At 41.1% G+C, this 16,542-nt stretch overlaps 1 protein-coding gene across 3 annotated transcripts in view; it reads right to left on the bottom strand.

The window, feature by feature from the left end:
* Nucleotides 1-7,736, bottom strand: part of golga2 (golgin A2) — a 97,437-nt gene extending 89,701 nt beyond the window's left edge. For all 3 annotated transcript variants that reach the window (XM_072240257.1, XM_072240258.1, XM_072240259.1), the window contains exon 1: nt 7,643-7,736. In XM_072240257.1, the coding sequence (XP_072096358.1) occupies nt 7,643-7,690 (48 nt within the window). In that variant the 5' untranslated portion in view covers nt 7,691-7,736. The remainder of the gene's footprint in view (nt 1-7,642) is intronic.
* Nucleotides 7,737-16,542: the final 8,806 nt, after the last annotated feature.

The following is a 16,542-nucleotide window of genomic DNA, read 5'->3' as shown; positions in this document are numbered from 1 at the left end:
GTTGAGACCAAAAAGTGACACTTTGGTCTCACCCAACCACAAGACTTTCTTCCACATCTTTACAGTATTGTCTAACAGACACTTCTGCAAAATCTTTATGGGTAAGGATACATTTTATTTAAACCAGGGAGCTTTCCTTGCCATTCTTCCATTTATACCCTTTTGTGCAAGTCCTTAGAGATTGTGGAGCCATGAACTTCACCTCCAGTTGCAGCCACTGCCTTCTGCAGCTCACTCAGAGTGACTGTTGCTATCACAGTAACATCTCTTACAACTGCCATTATTCTCTGGTGACTAAGTTTAGAGGGGTGGCCTGACCTTAGCAGTGTGGCCACAGTTTCATATTTTTTCCACTGAGCTCTGGGTACATCTTGTACCCTTCCCTAGTTTTGTGCTTCTCTATGATCATTTCCCTGACTTGTCTTGAATACTCTTTTGTCTTCATTTTGGTTTGGGCTGTTAAAAATCTACCATACTGTTGGACCTTACAGACAGAGAGGGTATTTATTCATATGAATTCATTGAAAACAGGTGAGCTTCCAATTTTCTACATCAACAAATCGGGCGAGTTGGTAAGGCAATATCCAGTATTGCACCAGAGAAAAATTAGTAATTACTAAGGGGATGAATACTTCTTCAGCTTCACAATTCCGGTTTTTAATTTTTAGTAAATTGTTGACAGGTTTAGGAAATTTTCTTTTGATTTGACAAAATGAGACTGTAAAATGCAAAAATAGTTTGGGGGCTGAATACTTTTTCCAAGGCTCTGCAAATGGTCCAACTTCATCAATGCAATACCAAAGAACTGATACATGTAAAATTAGTAACTGCTACATTTCTATGGTTACAAATGTCTGATCGAATGTCAGTTAAGTCACTTTTAAAGTAGTGAAGTACAAGAAATTACAACCCTGGATTTCTGCCCCTCCATAAGTGTGCCTGAGTACTTCCTGATATAGAGAATTTATTTATTTAGAGATACAGCATGCTAACAGTCCTTCCACCCAATGAACCTGTGCCACCCAACTACATACATATGACCAATTAACATATTAACCCGTACATCTTTGGAGCATGGGAGGAAACCGGAGCACATGGAGGAGACCCATATGGCCATGGAAGAATATACAAACTTCTTACAGACAGCGATGGGAATTGAACCCAGGTCACGACAAGCCCTGTGCTCCCGTACACAGTAGCAGTGTCAGTGCACGGCATGGCCATACTGTGCCATATTATAGTTACCTTCCCTTTCTACACCACATTGTACTGAAGGTACAAGCAATTAACATCAAGATGCTGCCAGATGCTTGAGGCAGCATCACTATTCACCTTTGTTGACAAGAGTATATTAGTCAGCTGTTCAAATTAACCATCCTATTTCCTGCTTAAACAGTCAATCTGTACACAACTTTTGATAACGATAGTCAAAGTACTACAATAATTACTCTAAAAGTAAATGCTATTAAATAAAATGGACAATAGCTGACAATCAATATACAGCCATCCAGGCAACATCTCTATTATTCCAGTCATTCAATGCCACAAGTAAAGGCCTAAGAATCAAGTCAAAGAACAGAAGCACCTTCTTGGCAGGAACATGACTGACAGTATCTCAGAATTGTCCTTTACAGAACTGCCTGTAAATCCTTTTATCAGTCAGTGAAATAAAAGTTAAAACCAATAGCATTCCCAATCAAATTACATGCACAGAAGCAAGAGGAACTGTTTCCTGTTGATTACCAGGCATGCCAACAATGGCAAACCAAAAGTTGAAAACTATAAGCATCTCATTCTATATAAACTAAATGCACTTATAACGGAATGCCCTATTATGTTTCAGCCTTACAGCCAATGAATCACTTTAGAAGCGTTCGAGCTCCCACTTTATGCACTAAAGTGGCAGTTAAAGGCAGAAAGTAGATAATAACCAATTAAATATTTATTTGATGTTGTTGGTTGGAGGATGCACATTGTACAGTATGATGGGAGAAGTCTAGTGTCCCGTGTTCTTAATTGCAATCTTTTACATCCATCTGAGAGAGAAGGAAGGCACTTACTTTTAAATAAGTATCTTGTCCAAGTGAAAGTGCCTTTGGCAATCTAAGATTTTTTCTGCTCAGTATCAATCAGGATTAAGTGCTAAACATTGGTAGAAACGAGAAGAACTTTAAACCTCCAGGCTCCAAGACAAAGTGTTACTATGAAGCCAAGGTTAACATCCAATGTAATTAATTGCCTGGTTCTACACAATAGAGAACAAAAATCAAAAAGCAACAAAAGGTAACAAGTGTTGGGAAACATTATAATCCCATTAGCTTCCAGTGAAATGCGCATTTCTATAATTTAACAGCTAAAGCTCCTCGTCAGCAAGATGAAAACAATATCTCTACACATCTGCTTAATCACTCTACACGCTGTGACTGATATAGAAATCTCAAATTTCACATCATCGGTAATACAATAGTTCACCTATTCTGAGTGATTACTTGTAACTAATTAGTAGTAACATGGAAAAAAATTCACACAATAAATGCCAAATGTTGCTAGGTCGATGTGTTGAAGAAAAGCCCACAAAAAGCCAATATAACAATAAGAAAGGGTTTATTCATAAGCACAGAGTAATAGGGGCATTAGGCAAGAGTGACTATAATGTAATTTTAAATCAAGCTTGAAAATTACGTAGATCAATCCAAAACTAGAATTTTAAATTGAAACAATGGAAATTGAGGAATATGAGAAGAGAGTTGGTTGAACCATACCATAGAACCATAGAAACTACAGCACAGAAACAGGCCCTTTGGCCCTTCTTGGCCGTGCCGAACCATTTTCTGCCTAGTCCCACTGACCTGCACTGAAATACATTGAAAAGTACTACAGTGGACAGGAAATGGCTAACAGTTTGAGAAATTTAAAGAAGTGTACAGACAAAAAGAACTTCATTTTAGGGCACAAAAACCTTACAGGCAGAGAGCTTCATCAAGATAACAGGAAAAAAAGAATAGTATTAAATTCAAAATATAGGCTTGTAAAGTATAACGTTGCCATAAAGAAGCAGTAGGCTTAAATACTGGGAGCATTTCAACCCAGGAAAGGAGAACCAATAACAATATGACATTAAACTGGCAATAAATATAACAAATACAAAGAACTTCGATAAGTGGAATAGACTAATAAATGCAAATCTAGGTGCTCAACAGAAACAAACAGAATATAGAAACAGCAGACACAGTAAAAAAATCTTCATTGACAGACAAGTTATGTATCAGTGTTCAAATTAAAGCTACTAATGATCAGTGTCAACAATTTGGCTAAGGAGAACACATTACTGTATATCATAATGATACAAAATTAGATGGGTTTGTGAATACAGAAAACAATACATCTTCCAAGACAGGGGTTCCCAACCTCTTTTATGCCATGAACCAAAACCATTAAGCGAGGGGTCTGTGGACCCCAGTTGGGAACCCTGTACTAATGAAATGCAGACAAGCCAAGACAGACAACAAAAACATGGCAGATGGAATACCATGTGCAAAGATATGAAGGTACAGAAGGAGATGCTGCCTGGCCTGCTGCGTTCACCAGCAACTTTGATGTGTGTTGCTTGAATTTCCAGCATCTGCAGAATTCTTGTTGTTTGAAGGTACAGTATCTACTTTAGTGCAGAAAACATAAAAACAAGAGTTTTTTTAAATTGTAAGTTTGGATAATGTTGAAACAAAAGCAGAAAATGATCAGGTCAGGCATACCTTCAGTGTGGGAAACAGAGCCGAGAATGAGTAAGTTAATTGTAGAGATAGTGGGGGACGACAAAGGAAATATCTCTAAAAGGGACCATGGTGGTTACCAGTTGATGAAACCATCTGATTGATAATCAAGGCAGTAAGAGAAAGAGGGGGGAAGAAAGCAATGGGACTTATACGATATGCCCAGCACATCCAGCAGTGGAGAGAAGAAAAACTGTATTGTATATAGGTAACTACAGAACAATAACACTAATACAAACAGAAAGTGAATTGCCTAAAATTGCTGCATTGGATACAGAATAGGAAAGACAGCAACGTAACCAGACAAAGGGTGAAGTGATCAAGCTTACTCTGAACTTTGATGGAACAGTACAGAAGAACTGAAGTGACAGGTAAATGGAAGCTCAGATTACCTATGGTCTGAATGAAAGTGTTCTGCTTTCTGTGTTTAGTTACCCCAATGTAGAAGACACACATCTCTGAAAGCCAATGTTCATTTGTATCCAGTAATAGGAAAGCAGCTGGTTATTGGCTTTTATTATGAGATCATTCATGCACCAGAGGAGGGCCTTGGTGAGAATGTGCATAGATCGTTGTTAAGAGCTTTGGTTTGCATACCTAAAGAATATAGTTGCAGTAAAGGCTCACCAAACTGGTTCGAGAGCTGGCAGATTTGCCATACGAGGAAAGATTCTGGTGATTGGGTCAATTTACTATAGAGTTTAGAATAACGAGAGGAGATTTCATTTGTATTTAGAAATTACACAGCTCAAAATGCGGATGTAGGGAGGATGCTTCCCCAGCTCAGAAGTCCAGAACCAAGAACCATAGATTCAAAATAAAGAGTAAATCATTTCAGACTGAGAGCAGAAGGTTTTTCATAGACTCAGTGATCTTTTGGAATTCTCAGCCCAGAGAGCTGTTGAGGCTCAGTCACAGAGTTCATTCAAACCAGAGATAGATTTCTGAACATTAAGGAAATGAGCATTTATGAGGATAGAACAAGAAAAAGGTGTTGAGGTAGAAGATCAGACAACATTTGGACAAAGAGTCCGTGTCCATCGTTGACGTCAATGAAGACATCAACACCACTTGATGGCGTCAAGACTAGCTCGTGATCTGGATTTAAGTGAGGGAGAGTTGTCAGCCTCACTCTCTCTTCCCAATTCCCATCTGGATCCAGCGGCAAGACAGAGGCGAGATGGCTGGAGATGGGACTAGGCGCAGTGGATGACCAGGACGTCTTCTGTGTCTTGTCCTGCTCTGCACGTTCCACGGCGCTTGCAGAGACTGCCTCCTTGACCGTTGGACCTTCCATTGGTCTCGTCCGCTCAATCCGCCGGAGTCCGTCTTCACGTGCTGGGATAGACAACTCCCTATCTCACCGAGGGTTTGAGACCCGTCGGCTACCCTCACCTGGTTTAGCCGGCTTGTTGAAGCCGTTGCCCGGGGTGTGGCCGCTGTCGCATGCAAACAGCTACGGGGAGCCACAGGTGAGAGCTGAGTGCCAGGTGGGGACCAAAGGTGGATTAACTGCCTTGAAAAGGACGCGACATGTTCCCCCACCAGAGGTGCTACCCCTCCCTGACACCCCATAGGCTTAAAGGGCCAAATGAATGATCTTGTGTCATGTTCACACATTCAACACAATAGCTGGAAAAACAAAAAAATGACAAGTGATCACATTCTAAACAAAAATTTAAATAATTAGTAGTGCGGTTATTCCAATATTGAAATATCTCTGCACTCCACACATAACCATAATATCGATGACTCTTTATAGGTGGGCATAATCATTTATGCTCACTTTGCAATAACCCTTACGTGACTAGTACTGTTCAACTAGACCAGTATTTATGCCAACATATGAAGCAGGATATTTAAAGTAATGACAAATATCAGAATCACCAACAAAACTACTTAACCAGAGAATTAACTGAGTTAGAATCAAACATGGTAACTCTTTTTGCAGCAGTACAATTTTAGTTAAAAGAATAATTTGCATAAAAATTCTCAACAATTAAGTAACGTCCATATTTCACTGGCCTAAATCCAATGTTTTAATTTACACAAGGATGTGTGTAGAACTCACCCTCCAGAAGTATTATCCATTTATTCATTTCACTCCCATTGGTCATGTAGTTACTGGAACAAGCTTCAGGAAGTTAACAAAAAGCCTAAGACTAGTCTGATTTTATGCAATAATTCATATAACAAGTTAATAAACTGGTGAGAAACTGATCAAAATAAACTATCAGGCCCTCCAGCAAACAAGATCACGCACGACAATAGGATTCAATCCTCATTTGATGCAATTACAACTATTAAATCATTCTTTACAGAGAGCCTCAGCTGCCTCCCTTGCTACCAAGAAACCCACCGCCTCCTTTATTTTCACCACTCCCTTAGAAACTTCTACCTACTTTGGGAACTATTGACCTAGATACAGTGATGTGGAGATGATATTTCCTACAGTGGGGGTGTTTAGGACCAGAACGCACAGCCTCAGAATAAAAGAATGTCCGTTTAGAACAGAGATGAGAGGGATAATGAATCTGTGGAATTCTTTGCCAGGACAGCTGTGGAGGCCAAGTCAATGCGGCAGAGGTTGACAGGTTCCTGATTAGTCAGAGCGTCAAAGATTGTGGGGAGAAAGCAGGAAAATAGGAGTGAGAGAGATAACATGAAAGACTGAATGGTCTTAGTCTACATCTTGTGGTCTAATCACATTCAATGTGCTACAAAAGCCATAACTCGGCAATTTGAGCATACGATTAGCCAATAACATCCGACAGTTGCAAAGTAAGTAACAACCAACCCCTTCAAATGCACACATCCAAACTTAACTATTCACGCCTATAACCTTTCAAAGAAACACACGAAAATAGTCTGAGGAAGTCACCAGATCCCTCAAGCCTACTTAAGCTAATCACAGGCCACCATATTCCCCAGGCAGTTATATCAACTCCAACGCAGCAACCTAACAACCTGACGCGATGCTCATCTGCCTGACAGTCAGTTACAGGAAATAAGCTCCACTCTCATCTCTTCGCAATACGCTGTCAGAGATCTACATACAGCCTCTCTCTTCGCCAGATCATCACTCGATTTATGTGAGCAAGTGAGGGGTCGAATCAAGGTTTTGCACCATTCCTTCAATTGACCTCATACATAAAGTTTGCTCTCAGTACGACTTTTGCACATTCTTTCCCAATATTCAACTTCTTCATCAAACGGCCTTCTACTTTTTATGGACTAATTCTTACCCAAGAGTACAATGTTCGACTCTTTGCAAATAAAAATACGTATCAGTTCCACAGTGGAAAACTAAACTCTATTAAAATTAAGGGATGAACAACTCCAAAAATTCAACTCCTCTATGACTCTGAAGCTCAATCACGAACTGAGGTCGAAACATAATTAATGTCTGCAAAAGTGCCCGATGGAAAGATGCACCTGCTCGGCCAGCAGCTGAAATTTGCACCAGGCTTCCCTTCCTTTTAGCTAAATATCTCCTCCCTCCAGGAACAGGAGCTCGCAGCTCTCTACTTCCCGATCCGTGTTGCTGCCTGACAGCCACGGTCTCCGCCCAGGCACGATTAGTAGTTCTCAGCAAATATGTCAGCAGGCCGCAGAATCCCCGGACTCGACTGACTCCCTCCCTTGTGATCTGACGCTACGGCAGTGCGGGCCAGGCGTCCGGGCGATGGAGACGTGGTACACGGACCGCCGGGGTTGGGGGAGGGGACGGTGGCAAGGAGGAGGCGAGTTGGGGATTAAGAGTATGTAACTTGGCCCCGGACACGGGAGCGAGGTCCTCCCTTCTCCAAATGAGGAGGATAGAGAGGTTGCCATTCTCGATCTCTTCCCCCCTCCCGGACTCTCTCTCTCACCTTCTTCTTGGCGGCCGCCAGCTTCGCCTGTCGGCTCCCGTCGGCCATGGTGTCAAAGCCGCACACGTCACCAGTCCACCAGCTGACCGCTCCTCCTGTATCCCGGCCTGCATATCGCCAGCTCCGTGACGCGCACCCCCGTCTTGACGTAATACCGAAAGAGGCGAGGGGAGGGAGGTCAACCAGGTAGAGTTTGCGGACTCCATGGCAACAAGGGGTCGCGCTGATGGGAGTCAGTCACTCCAATGAGGGCTTCGAGAAATGTTTTTAGAGAGTGTAGCAGAAAGCTGAGGACACATCACGGAAACCAGCCCCCTTTCCATGGACTTCTCATTACCTTGGTAAAGCAGCCAGCATAATTAAAGCCGTCTCCCACCCTGGACATTCTCGCTTCTCCCTCCTCCAACTGGGCAGAAGATACAAAAGCCTTAAAGCACCTACCGCCGGGCTTAAGGACAACTGTTAAAAAACCTGCTAAAAGTTAAAAGTAAATTTTTTATCAACGTACATATATGTCATCATATACAGCCATTTTCTCGCAAGCATGCTCAATAAATCCATAATAGCAGCAATGGGTGTTCAACCTGTTTGCAAAAGACAACTGTGCAAATACAAAAAGAAAGAATAATAATGAAATGAAGAGTCCTTCAAAGTGAGTCCATTCAATGTGGGAACACTTCGATGACAGGGCAAGTGAAGTTATTCCCTTTGGTTAAAGAGCCTGATGAGAAGAGAGCATGACCTGGGTGGTGGGGGTCCCTGATGATGGATGCTGCTTTCCTGTGACAACACTTCATGTAGATGTGCTCAATGGTGGGGCGGGCTTTACCTGTGATGGACTGGGCCATATCCATTACTTTTTGTAGAATATTCCATTCAAAAGCTTTGATGGTTCCAAACAAGCTATGATGCAGCGAGTCAATATACTCTCCACTACACATCTGTAGGAGTTTGTCTAAGTTTTAGATGTCATGCTGAATCTTTGCAAGCTCTGAAGGAAGTAGAGGCACTGCCGTACTTTCTTCATAATTGCCCTTATGTGCTAGGCCCAAGATACGCCCTCTGAAATGATAACACTGAGGAATTTAAAGTTGCTAACCCTCTCCAACTCTGATACTCCAATGAGGACTGACTAATGGACTTTTGGTTTCCTTCTGAAGTCAATAATCAGCTCCTTGGTCTTGCTGACATGGAGTAAGAGGTTGATGTGAGGATACCAGTCAGCCAAATTTTCAATCTTCCTTCTCTATTCTGATTTGTATCACCTATGATTTGGCCAACGACAGTGGTGTCAGCTGCCAATTTGAAAATCCATTGCAGCTGTGCTTAGCCACACTGTCATAAGTGTAAAGTGAGCAGAGTGCAGAGGGGCTAAGTGCAGAACCTTGTGATGCATCTGTGTTGACAGAGCTTGTGGAGGAGATGTTGTTGCCAATCCAAAATGACTGGGGTCTGCAAGTAAGTAAAGCAAGGATCCTGCACAAGGATGAATTGATGCCAAGGTCTTGAAGCTTATTGATTAGTTTTGAGGGGATGATGGAATTGAATGCAGAGCTATAGTCAATAAAGAGCATCCCGAAGTACGTACTGTATCTTTGCTGTCCAGATGTTTCAGGGTTGATTGAAGAACCAATGAAATGGCATCTGCTGTGGACCTGTTGCTTCGGTAGGCAAATTGGAGCAGATCTAAGTCGCTTCTCAGGCAGGACTTCCATCAATAACCTCTCAAAACACTTCATCACTGTGGATCTAAGTGCTACTGAATGATGGACATTGAGGCAGGTTGCTACATTTCTTTTAGGCACCGGTACAGGTGAAGACTGCTGAAGCAAGAGGTTTATGATTTCAGCCAGTTAATCAACACAAGTCTTCAGTATTTAGCCAGGTACCCCGACTGGGCCATATGCTTTTTGTGTGTTCACTGTCGTGAAGGCTGCTCATACATCATCTTCAAAGACAGAAAAATAGGATTATTCAACTTCACAATCTACCTCGCTGGGGTCTTGAACCTTACTGTCTGCCTGCACTGCCCCTTCACTGTATCTGTAACACTTTGTTCTGCAGTCCGTTGCTGTTTCCCCTTATACCACCTCAATGCACTACTATAATGAAATGATCTGAAAGGTTGGCATGCAAAACAAAGTTTTCCACTGTGCCTCGGTACATGTGACAATAATAAGGCCATTTGCCAATTTCCAATGGAGTAAAAAGGATTCACAAAAGACAGCAGATGCTGGAATCTGGAGCAACACACAGAACACTGGAGGAATTCAACAAGTCAGGTAGCATCTATGAAAGGAAAGTAGTTGAAGTGAATAGCAGAAAAAAAAATTAAGGGTAAATCACTTAAGGAGGAAATAAATGAAGAGACATGGTGATGGGAAATCAAAAACTATAGATGCTGGAAATCTGCAATAATTACAGGAAACAGTAAGTGTTGAAAAGAACAGGTCAAGCAGCATCTGGGGAGGGAGAAACAGAATTAAAGCCAGGACAGAAGACACTGTAGTTGCTGGAATTTGGAACAAAGAACAGAATGCTCGAAGAACTCAGCCTCTAGTAGGCCAAGCAGCATCCCTAGAGGTAAAGGGTGTATATAGATGTTTTGGTTGATACCCTGTATCTAAACAAGAGTTAAAGAGACCACAGATCTATGAAGGGTTTTGACCTGAAATGTTAACTGTTTCTCTTTGCATAGATGCTGTCTGGCCTTTGAGACATTACCAGCATTTTCTATGTTTATATCCCAAATGGTTAAGAAAGGTGGTAGAGATTTATGTGAAGTGTAAGCACCAGTATGAACCAATGGAATGAAGACGGTTTAATGTTTATTTTTCATTTTCATTCCAAATAATCTGGGTAGTTGATCACTGGTGTCCTATAAGAAACAGTGCATGCTTGATTTGTTTTTGCATCTGCTCCTTGATCATGCTGAGTGCTTCCTTTTGGTTTGGATTTTCAACAACATTATATCTGGTCTTTTATGTTTAAGAGGAAAGTGGTTGCAGCAGTTAAGCAGAGCTGCTGATCGCATAATAATTAAGGAGAGGCAAACCATTATTGTACAGTTGTATAGAAACTCCACCCCATACTGTACATACAAACACATTATTTTACTGAATTCATCCACAGGTTTTGCCTTCATTACTATATTTGACAGTGTTTATTGTATTTGTTATATGAGGAAGCTGATGTACTGTTTCTAAATTGACCCCTGTTAGTACCCTTCCTGGCTTCTCAGAATGAGAATATCTTTATTGCCAGTACGTGAAACATACCAGAATTGATTGTGGTTTGGTGCCAAGCATAAAACACTTAACAGACAATGCAATAGCAACCAATGATTCACAAGACAGTAGTACAAACAGCATGAGCAATCAACAATTAGCAGAATGGTCACATGCATAAACGTCAATAATCAAACTTTAAAAACTGTGAACATACTGTATGAACAGATTAAACAATGATCAACAGAACAAGGAGAGCAGGAAAGATCATTTAGCAGGTGTTGTGCAGGGACAGTTGGGGTATTACCTGAGTGAGTTTTGTTGAGCAGCTGGATCGCTACAGGAAAGAAGCTTCCGAGATGACGTGTAGTCCTGGTGGCACTGGGCTTGTAGTGGCTCCCTGATGACAATTTGGTGAATAGGTGACTACTGGGTGGGTGGAGTCAGCCATAAGCTTTTTAGCTCTTTTCTTTGCAGTAGTGATGAACAAGTTTTCTAACATCAGTAGCTGACAGCCAATGATTTTCTCTGGACCACTTGCTGCAACCAGAGGGAGAGTTTTTCTCACTTTAGTTTCAACTAATATTCCAAATTTCCCTTTTCATTCCTTTACATTTTTCTATAAGCTTTCATTATGAATGCATTTTCTTAACTTAGACCTTTCGTCTACTGTTTCTTTATGCAGGTAATTTTATTTACATGTCTCTGTGACCAGAAGTGCTTGGGTCCTCTGATTTATTTTCAATTTTATTATCAAATACACTTTATTCATAATAAAAATATTACAAAAATAAGCTGTCCATTGCCCTTTCACTCTTACCTTCATAGTTAATGCTTTCAGTATCATTCTGTTACATTCCATAAAACTAATATGACTGTTGCCGCTTATGTGGCCCCCTCGGATGGTACAACACCACAAAAACTAAGGGACTTCCTCACCCAACCCAGCCTCTCCCTCTCCAGTAGAAGAACCCTACAATGTGGTCCTTCCCCGCCGAGCTCTTGCAGTGGCTGTACCAAGCTTCAGTGTGTCCCTCAGCTCAGCATATTCACCTGTAAAATGGAAAGTGCCAGTCAACAGCATTCCTCGGCGGACATCTCAATGTGCTGCTTTGATTGTGATGTCTTCTGACCTAATTCTGCTATTTAGCTTTTTATTATCTTGGAGTTTTTGATTGCTGCTCCAATCTTTTGGATGTGTTGCCTATCAAGCTGACAGTATGCATATATGTATTTTACTTTCATTATTTGCTATAACACCACCATTTATATTATATTCTCCTGTAGTTGGTTTATCCTTAGGCATTTATTTTCCGAGTATATCAAGCCACTCAAAGGAAACTAAAGACTTGGACTCATATAGTGCTTATTAATGTCCAATTAAATTCTTTTCAAGTGATTTTTAAATGCAGTTGCAGACATCTGAAACATTTTTGTGTAATATTTATGTCAATTATTGGAAAGCTATGTGACAAAATATCACCAGGACTGCAAGACTTCATTAGAGGATGATATTTTGAAATTTTTCAATAATGAGACCATTAAGTTTCTATAGACTGATCATTTTGTCAGTGTAATTATGGCTAATCTGTGTCTGCACTCCACTTACTGATCTTGGTTCCATATTCATTAATATTCTGGGCATGTAAAAATCTGTCACTCAGCGTTTCAGAAAATCCTCTGAATCAGAACCTTTTGTTATTTGATGGGGAAAAATTCACATTTCTACCACCCTTGGAAAAAGTGTTCCCTAACTGATTCTAAATTTAAAAATGAAAGTTGTGTTTATTGACAGTACATGTATGCATGTAAGGTTTAATGAAAATCTTTCCTGCAGCAGCATCACAGAAACTTAGCATCGTATCATCGGACAAAGTCAGCATGGATTTGTGAAAGGAAAATCATGTCTGACAAATCTCATAGAATTTTTTGAGGATGTAACTAGTAGAGTGGATAGGGGAGAACCAGTGGATGTGGTATATTTGGATTTTCAAAAGGCTTTTGACAAGGTCCCACACAGGAGATTAGTGTGCAAACTTAAAGCACACGGTATTGGGGGTATGGTATTGATGTGGATAGAGAATTGGTTAGCAGACAGGAAGCAAAGAGTGGGAATAAACGGGACCTTTTCAGAATGGCAGGCAGTGACTAGTGGGTACCTCAAGGCTCAGTGCTGGGACCCCAGTTGTTTACAATATATATTAATGACTTGGATGAGGGAATTAAATGCAGCATCTCCAAGTTTGCGGATGACACAAAGCTGGGCGGCAGTGTTAGCTGTGAGGAGGATGCGAAGAGGATGCAGGGTGACTTGGATAGGTTGGGTGAGTGGGCAAATTCATGGCAGATGCAATTTAATGTGGATAAATGTGAAGTTATCCACTTTGGTGGCAAAAATAGGAAAACAGATTATTATCTGAATGGTGGCCGATTAGAAAGAGGGGAGGTGCAACGAGACCTGGGTGTCATTATACACCAGTCATTGAAAGTGGGCATGCAGGTACAGCAGGCGGTGAAAAAGGCGAATGGTATGCTGGTATTTATAGCGAGAAGATTCGAGTACAGGAGCAGGGAGGTACTACTGCAGTTGTACAAGGCCTTGGTGAGACCACACCTGGAGTATTGTGTGCAGTTTTGGTCCCCTAATCTGAGGAAGGACATCCTTGCCATAGAGGGAGTACAAAGAAGGTTCACCAGATTGATTCCTGGGATGGCAGGACTTTCATATGAAGAAAGACTGGATGAACTGGGCTTGTACTCGTTGGAATTTAGAAGATTGAGGGGGGATCTGATTGAAACGTATAAAATCCTAAAGGGATTGGACAGGCTAGATGCCAGAAGATTGTTCCCGATGTTGGGGAAGTCCAGAACGAGGGATCACAGTTTGAGGATAAAGGGGAAGCCTTTTAGGACCGAGATTAGGAAAAACTTCTTCACACAGAGAGTGGTGAATCTGTGGAATTCTCTGCCACAGGAAACAGTTGAGGCCAGTTCATTGGCTATATTTAAGAGGGAGTTAGATATGGCCCTTGTGGCTAAAGGGATCAGGGGGTATGGAGGGAAGGCTGGTACAGGGTTCTGAGTTGGATGATCAGCCGTGATCATAATGAATGGCGGTGCAGGCTCGAAGGGCTGAATGGCCTACTCCTGCACCTATTTTCTATGTTTCCATGTTCTATGTATAAGCAGCATTCAAAGGAAGACATAAATTATGCAAAATTTTTACAAGATCCCATTGATTTGCACCTGGAATTTTTGGATAGAGAAAGATTGGACTGGATACAGATAGCAAAGTGGGACAAGCAGTAAGACTTGAGTTGGAACAGATTGAAGAGATCAGATTTTAAAATGCCAACTATTTAAAGATCTATTTAAAGGGTATAATAAAAATTGTTTATGAATAATATCTATATCATCAGCCAAATTCAAGTGCACTTATCAAGAGCTAATACTAAACAGATTAATAATGTTATGTTTACCTGCAGGATCACCAACATTAAGGTAGGATTACAAACTTTTTAACAATTTAAGCATAGCATATAGTATAACAACTCCTCAAATGTATCCAGCATTTTTTTTGGTTTTCATTTCAAACATTCAGTATGTTTTATCTCAAATATCTCAAACAACTGGTCACTTTGTTTTAATTTTTCCCAATAGATGAGTAATCCTTTTCCAAATAATATTTTCCATTTACAAATCATCACCTTTTATTTACACTGTCTAACCAGTGGGGGGGCTCTTCAATCCCAAAACTGACAGGAGAATTATAATCAGGGGGATCTCCATTGGCAGTTGCTGTTCTAAAACTAGGTGCAAGAATTCCTCATACAACGATACAAATACAGAACACATGAAGGTTTAAAAATGGTAACTGATTACATCAGTGTGTCCTGCTTCAGTTATCTTCCCCCCCTAAACAAGCTTCAGCCGAGGAAGTACACTTGGCCTTCATTCCCAGTGCATAAGGCTGTCTGAGATCAATTAATAATAAACATGTGGATACAAACAAATTGGAAGTGGAACAGGTCAGCTCGGGAAAAGGCAGTTAGAAATACTTGGAAGGTTTTCATCAGAGAAAGCACAGAGATGGACACAACACTGTGAAGCTGTATCATTTTACAGGCTTCTTTCTTATATCCACAAATGCTGCTTCTTTAAATTTCCTCCCATACCTCAGACAGGAGTTACAGAATCCTTAGGTCCCATACTATCAGGTCCAGGAAGAGTTATTATGCTATATGCGTAAGGCTCCTGAACTTCACTCACCTCAACAGTGAATTGTCTCCACAACCTATAGACTCACTTTCAAGGACCCAGCCACTCATGTTCCCAGTGTTATTTATTTACTTTTTTTATTATTTGCACAACTTGTCTTCTTTTGCACATTGGTTGCTTGTCAGTCTTTGGTTATGTATATTTTTCACAAGTTCTAATGTATCTCTTTATTTTTCTGTAAATGCCTGCAAGAAAATGAATCTGAAGGTGGTGTGTGTTGACATATATGTACCTCGAAAATAAATTTACTTTGAACTTTGAACATCTACCTTTGTGATGGTATTGCATTTACAGTCCGCCCTCCGCATCCGCGGATTCAACCAACCGTGGATCAAAAATATTCGAAAAAAAATTCCAGGAAGTTCCAAAAAGCAGAACTTGAATTTGCCGCATGCCGAGCACTACGCTTAATCCACGCGAATGAAGTGATGTGTAGGCATACCCTGCTTTAGCCTCCCGCCATTTCACAGATTCTCAGCCTCTCTCCAGTGCTCGTTGTTTGAGCATTGTTCGCCTCGCGTCTCGTTCGTTCGCTACTTGTGTTGTGTGCACCCTTTGTTTCTGTGAAAAAATGGCTCCTAAAAAGCAATTAAGTGGTCAAGGCAATTCCTCAAAGGCTATGAGGGAGCGTAAGGTGCTATCTCTCGCCAAGAAAATAAAAATCTTAGATCTTTTGAAAAATGCATGTGGCTTGCCGAAGTGGGCCCTAAGGTTGGTAAGAACGAATAGAGCATTCACACAATAAAGCAGAAAGAAGCTTAAATTCATGGAAGTGTTAGTGCTACCCTTACAACAGCAAAAATTGTCTCTGGTTCATGATAAAGTGCTTGCAAAGACTAAGAAAGCATTAAGTGTGTGGGTAGAGGACATATCACAGAAGTGTATCCCTGTTGATGGCAAAATTATGCATGAAAAAGCACTTAGCCTCCATGAGCACTTCTGTGGGGGGGTTGAGGAGAGCAAGAGGAAGGAGTTTAAGGCTAGTAAGGGATGGCTGGCTAGTTATGGAAAGCGCTAAAGCCTCAAGAGCTTAAAGATCATGGGAGAATCGGCATCAGCTGATGCCGAGGCAGCATCAGCGTGCCTAGAGGAGCTCAAGAAACTCATAGAAGAGAAAGGCTACCTTCCAGAGCAAGTCTTCTATTGTGATGAAACGGGCTTGTTCTGGAAGAAGATGCCCAATCGTACCTACATCCATAAGAGTGCTAAGCAGGCCCCCGAGTTCAAGGTCTGGAAAGATTGCATAGAAAAGCATAGAGAAACCCTTACCAACAAGGAACTCGAAGATCTGCTAACATCCTCTACAGAAGATGATAATGATGCAGATTTAGCGGAGGCAGAGCCATCAATTTGAACACTTGAAAAATTTGCAGCAGTTTTTCAACAGGCGCAAGT

Source organism: Mobula birostris, chromosome 22 (assembly GCF_030028105.1).
Source record: "Mobula birostris isolate sMobBir1 chromosome 22, sMobBir1.hap1, whole genome shotgun sequence".
NCBI classification, from domain to species: Eukaryota; Metazoa; Chordata; class Chondrichthyes; order Myliobatiformes; family Myliobatidae; genus Mobula; species Mobula birostris.
Note: the sequence above shows the minus strand (reverse complement) of the source record. Positions and strands in the feature narration are given on the sequence as shown.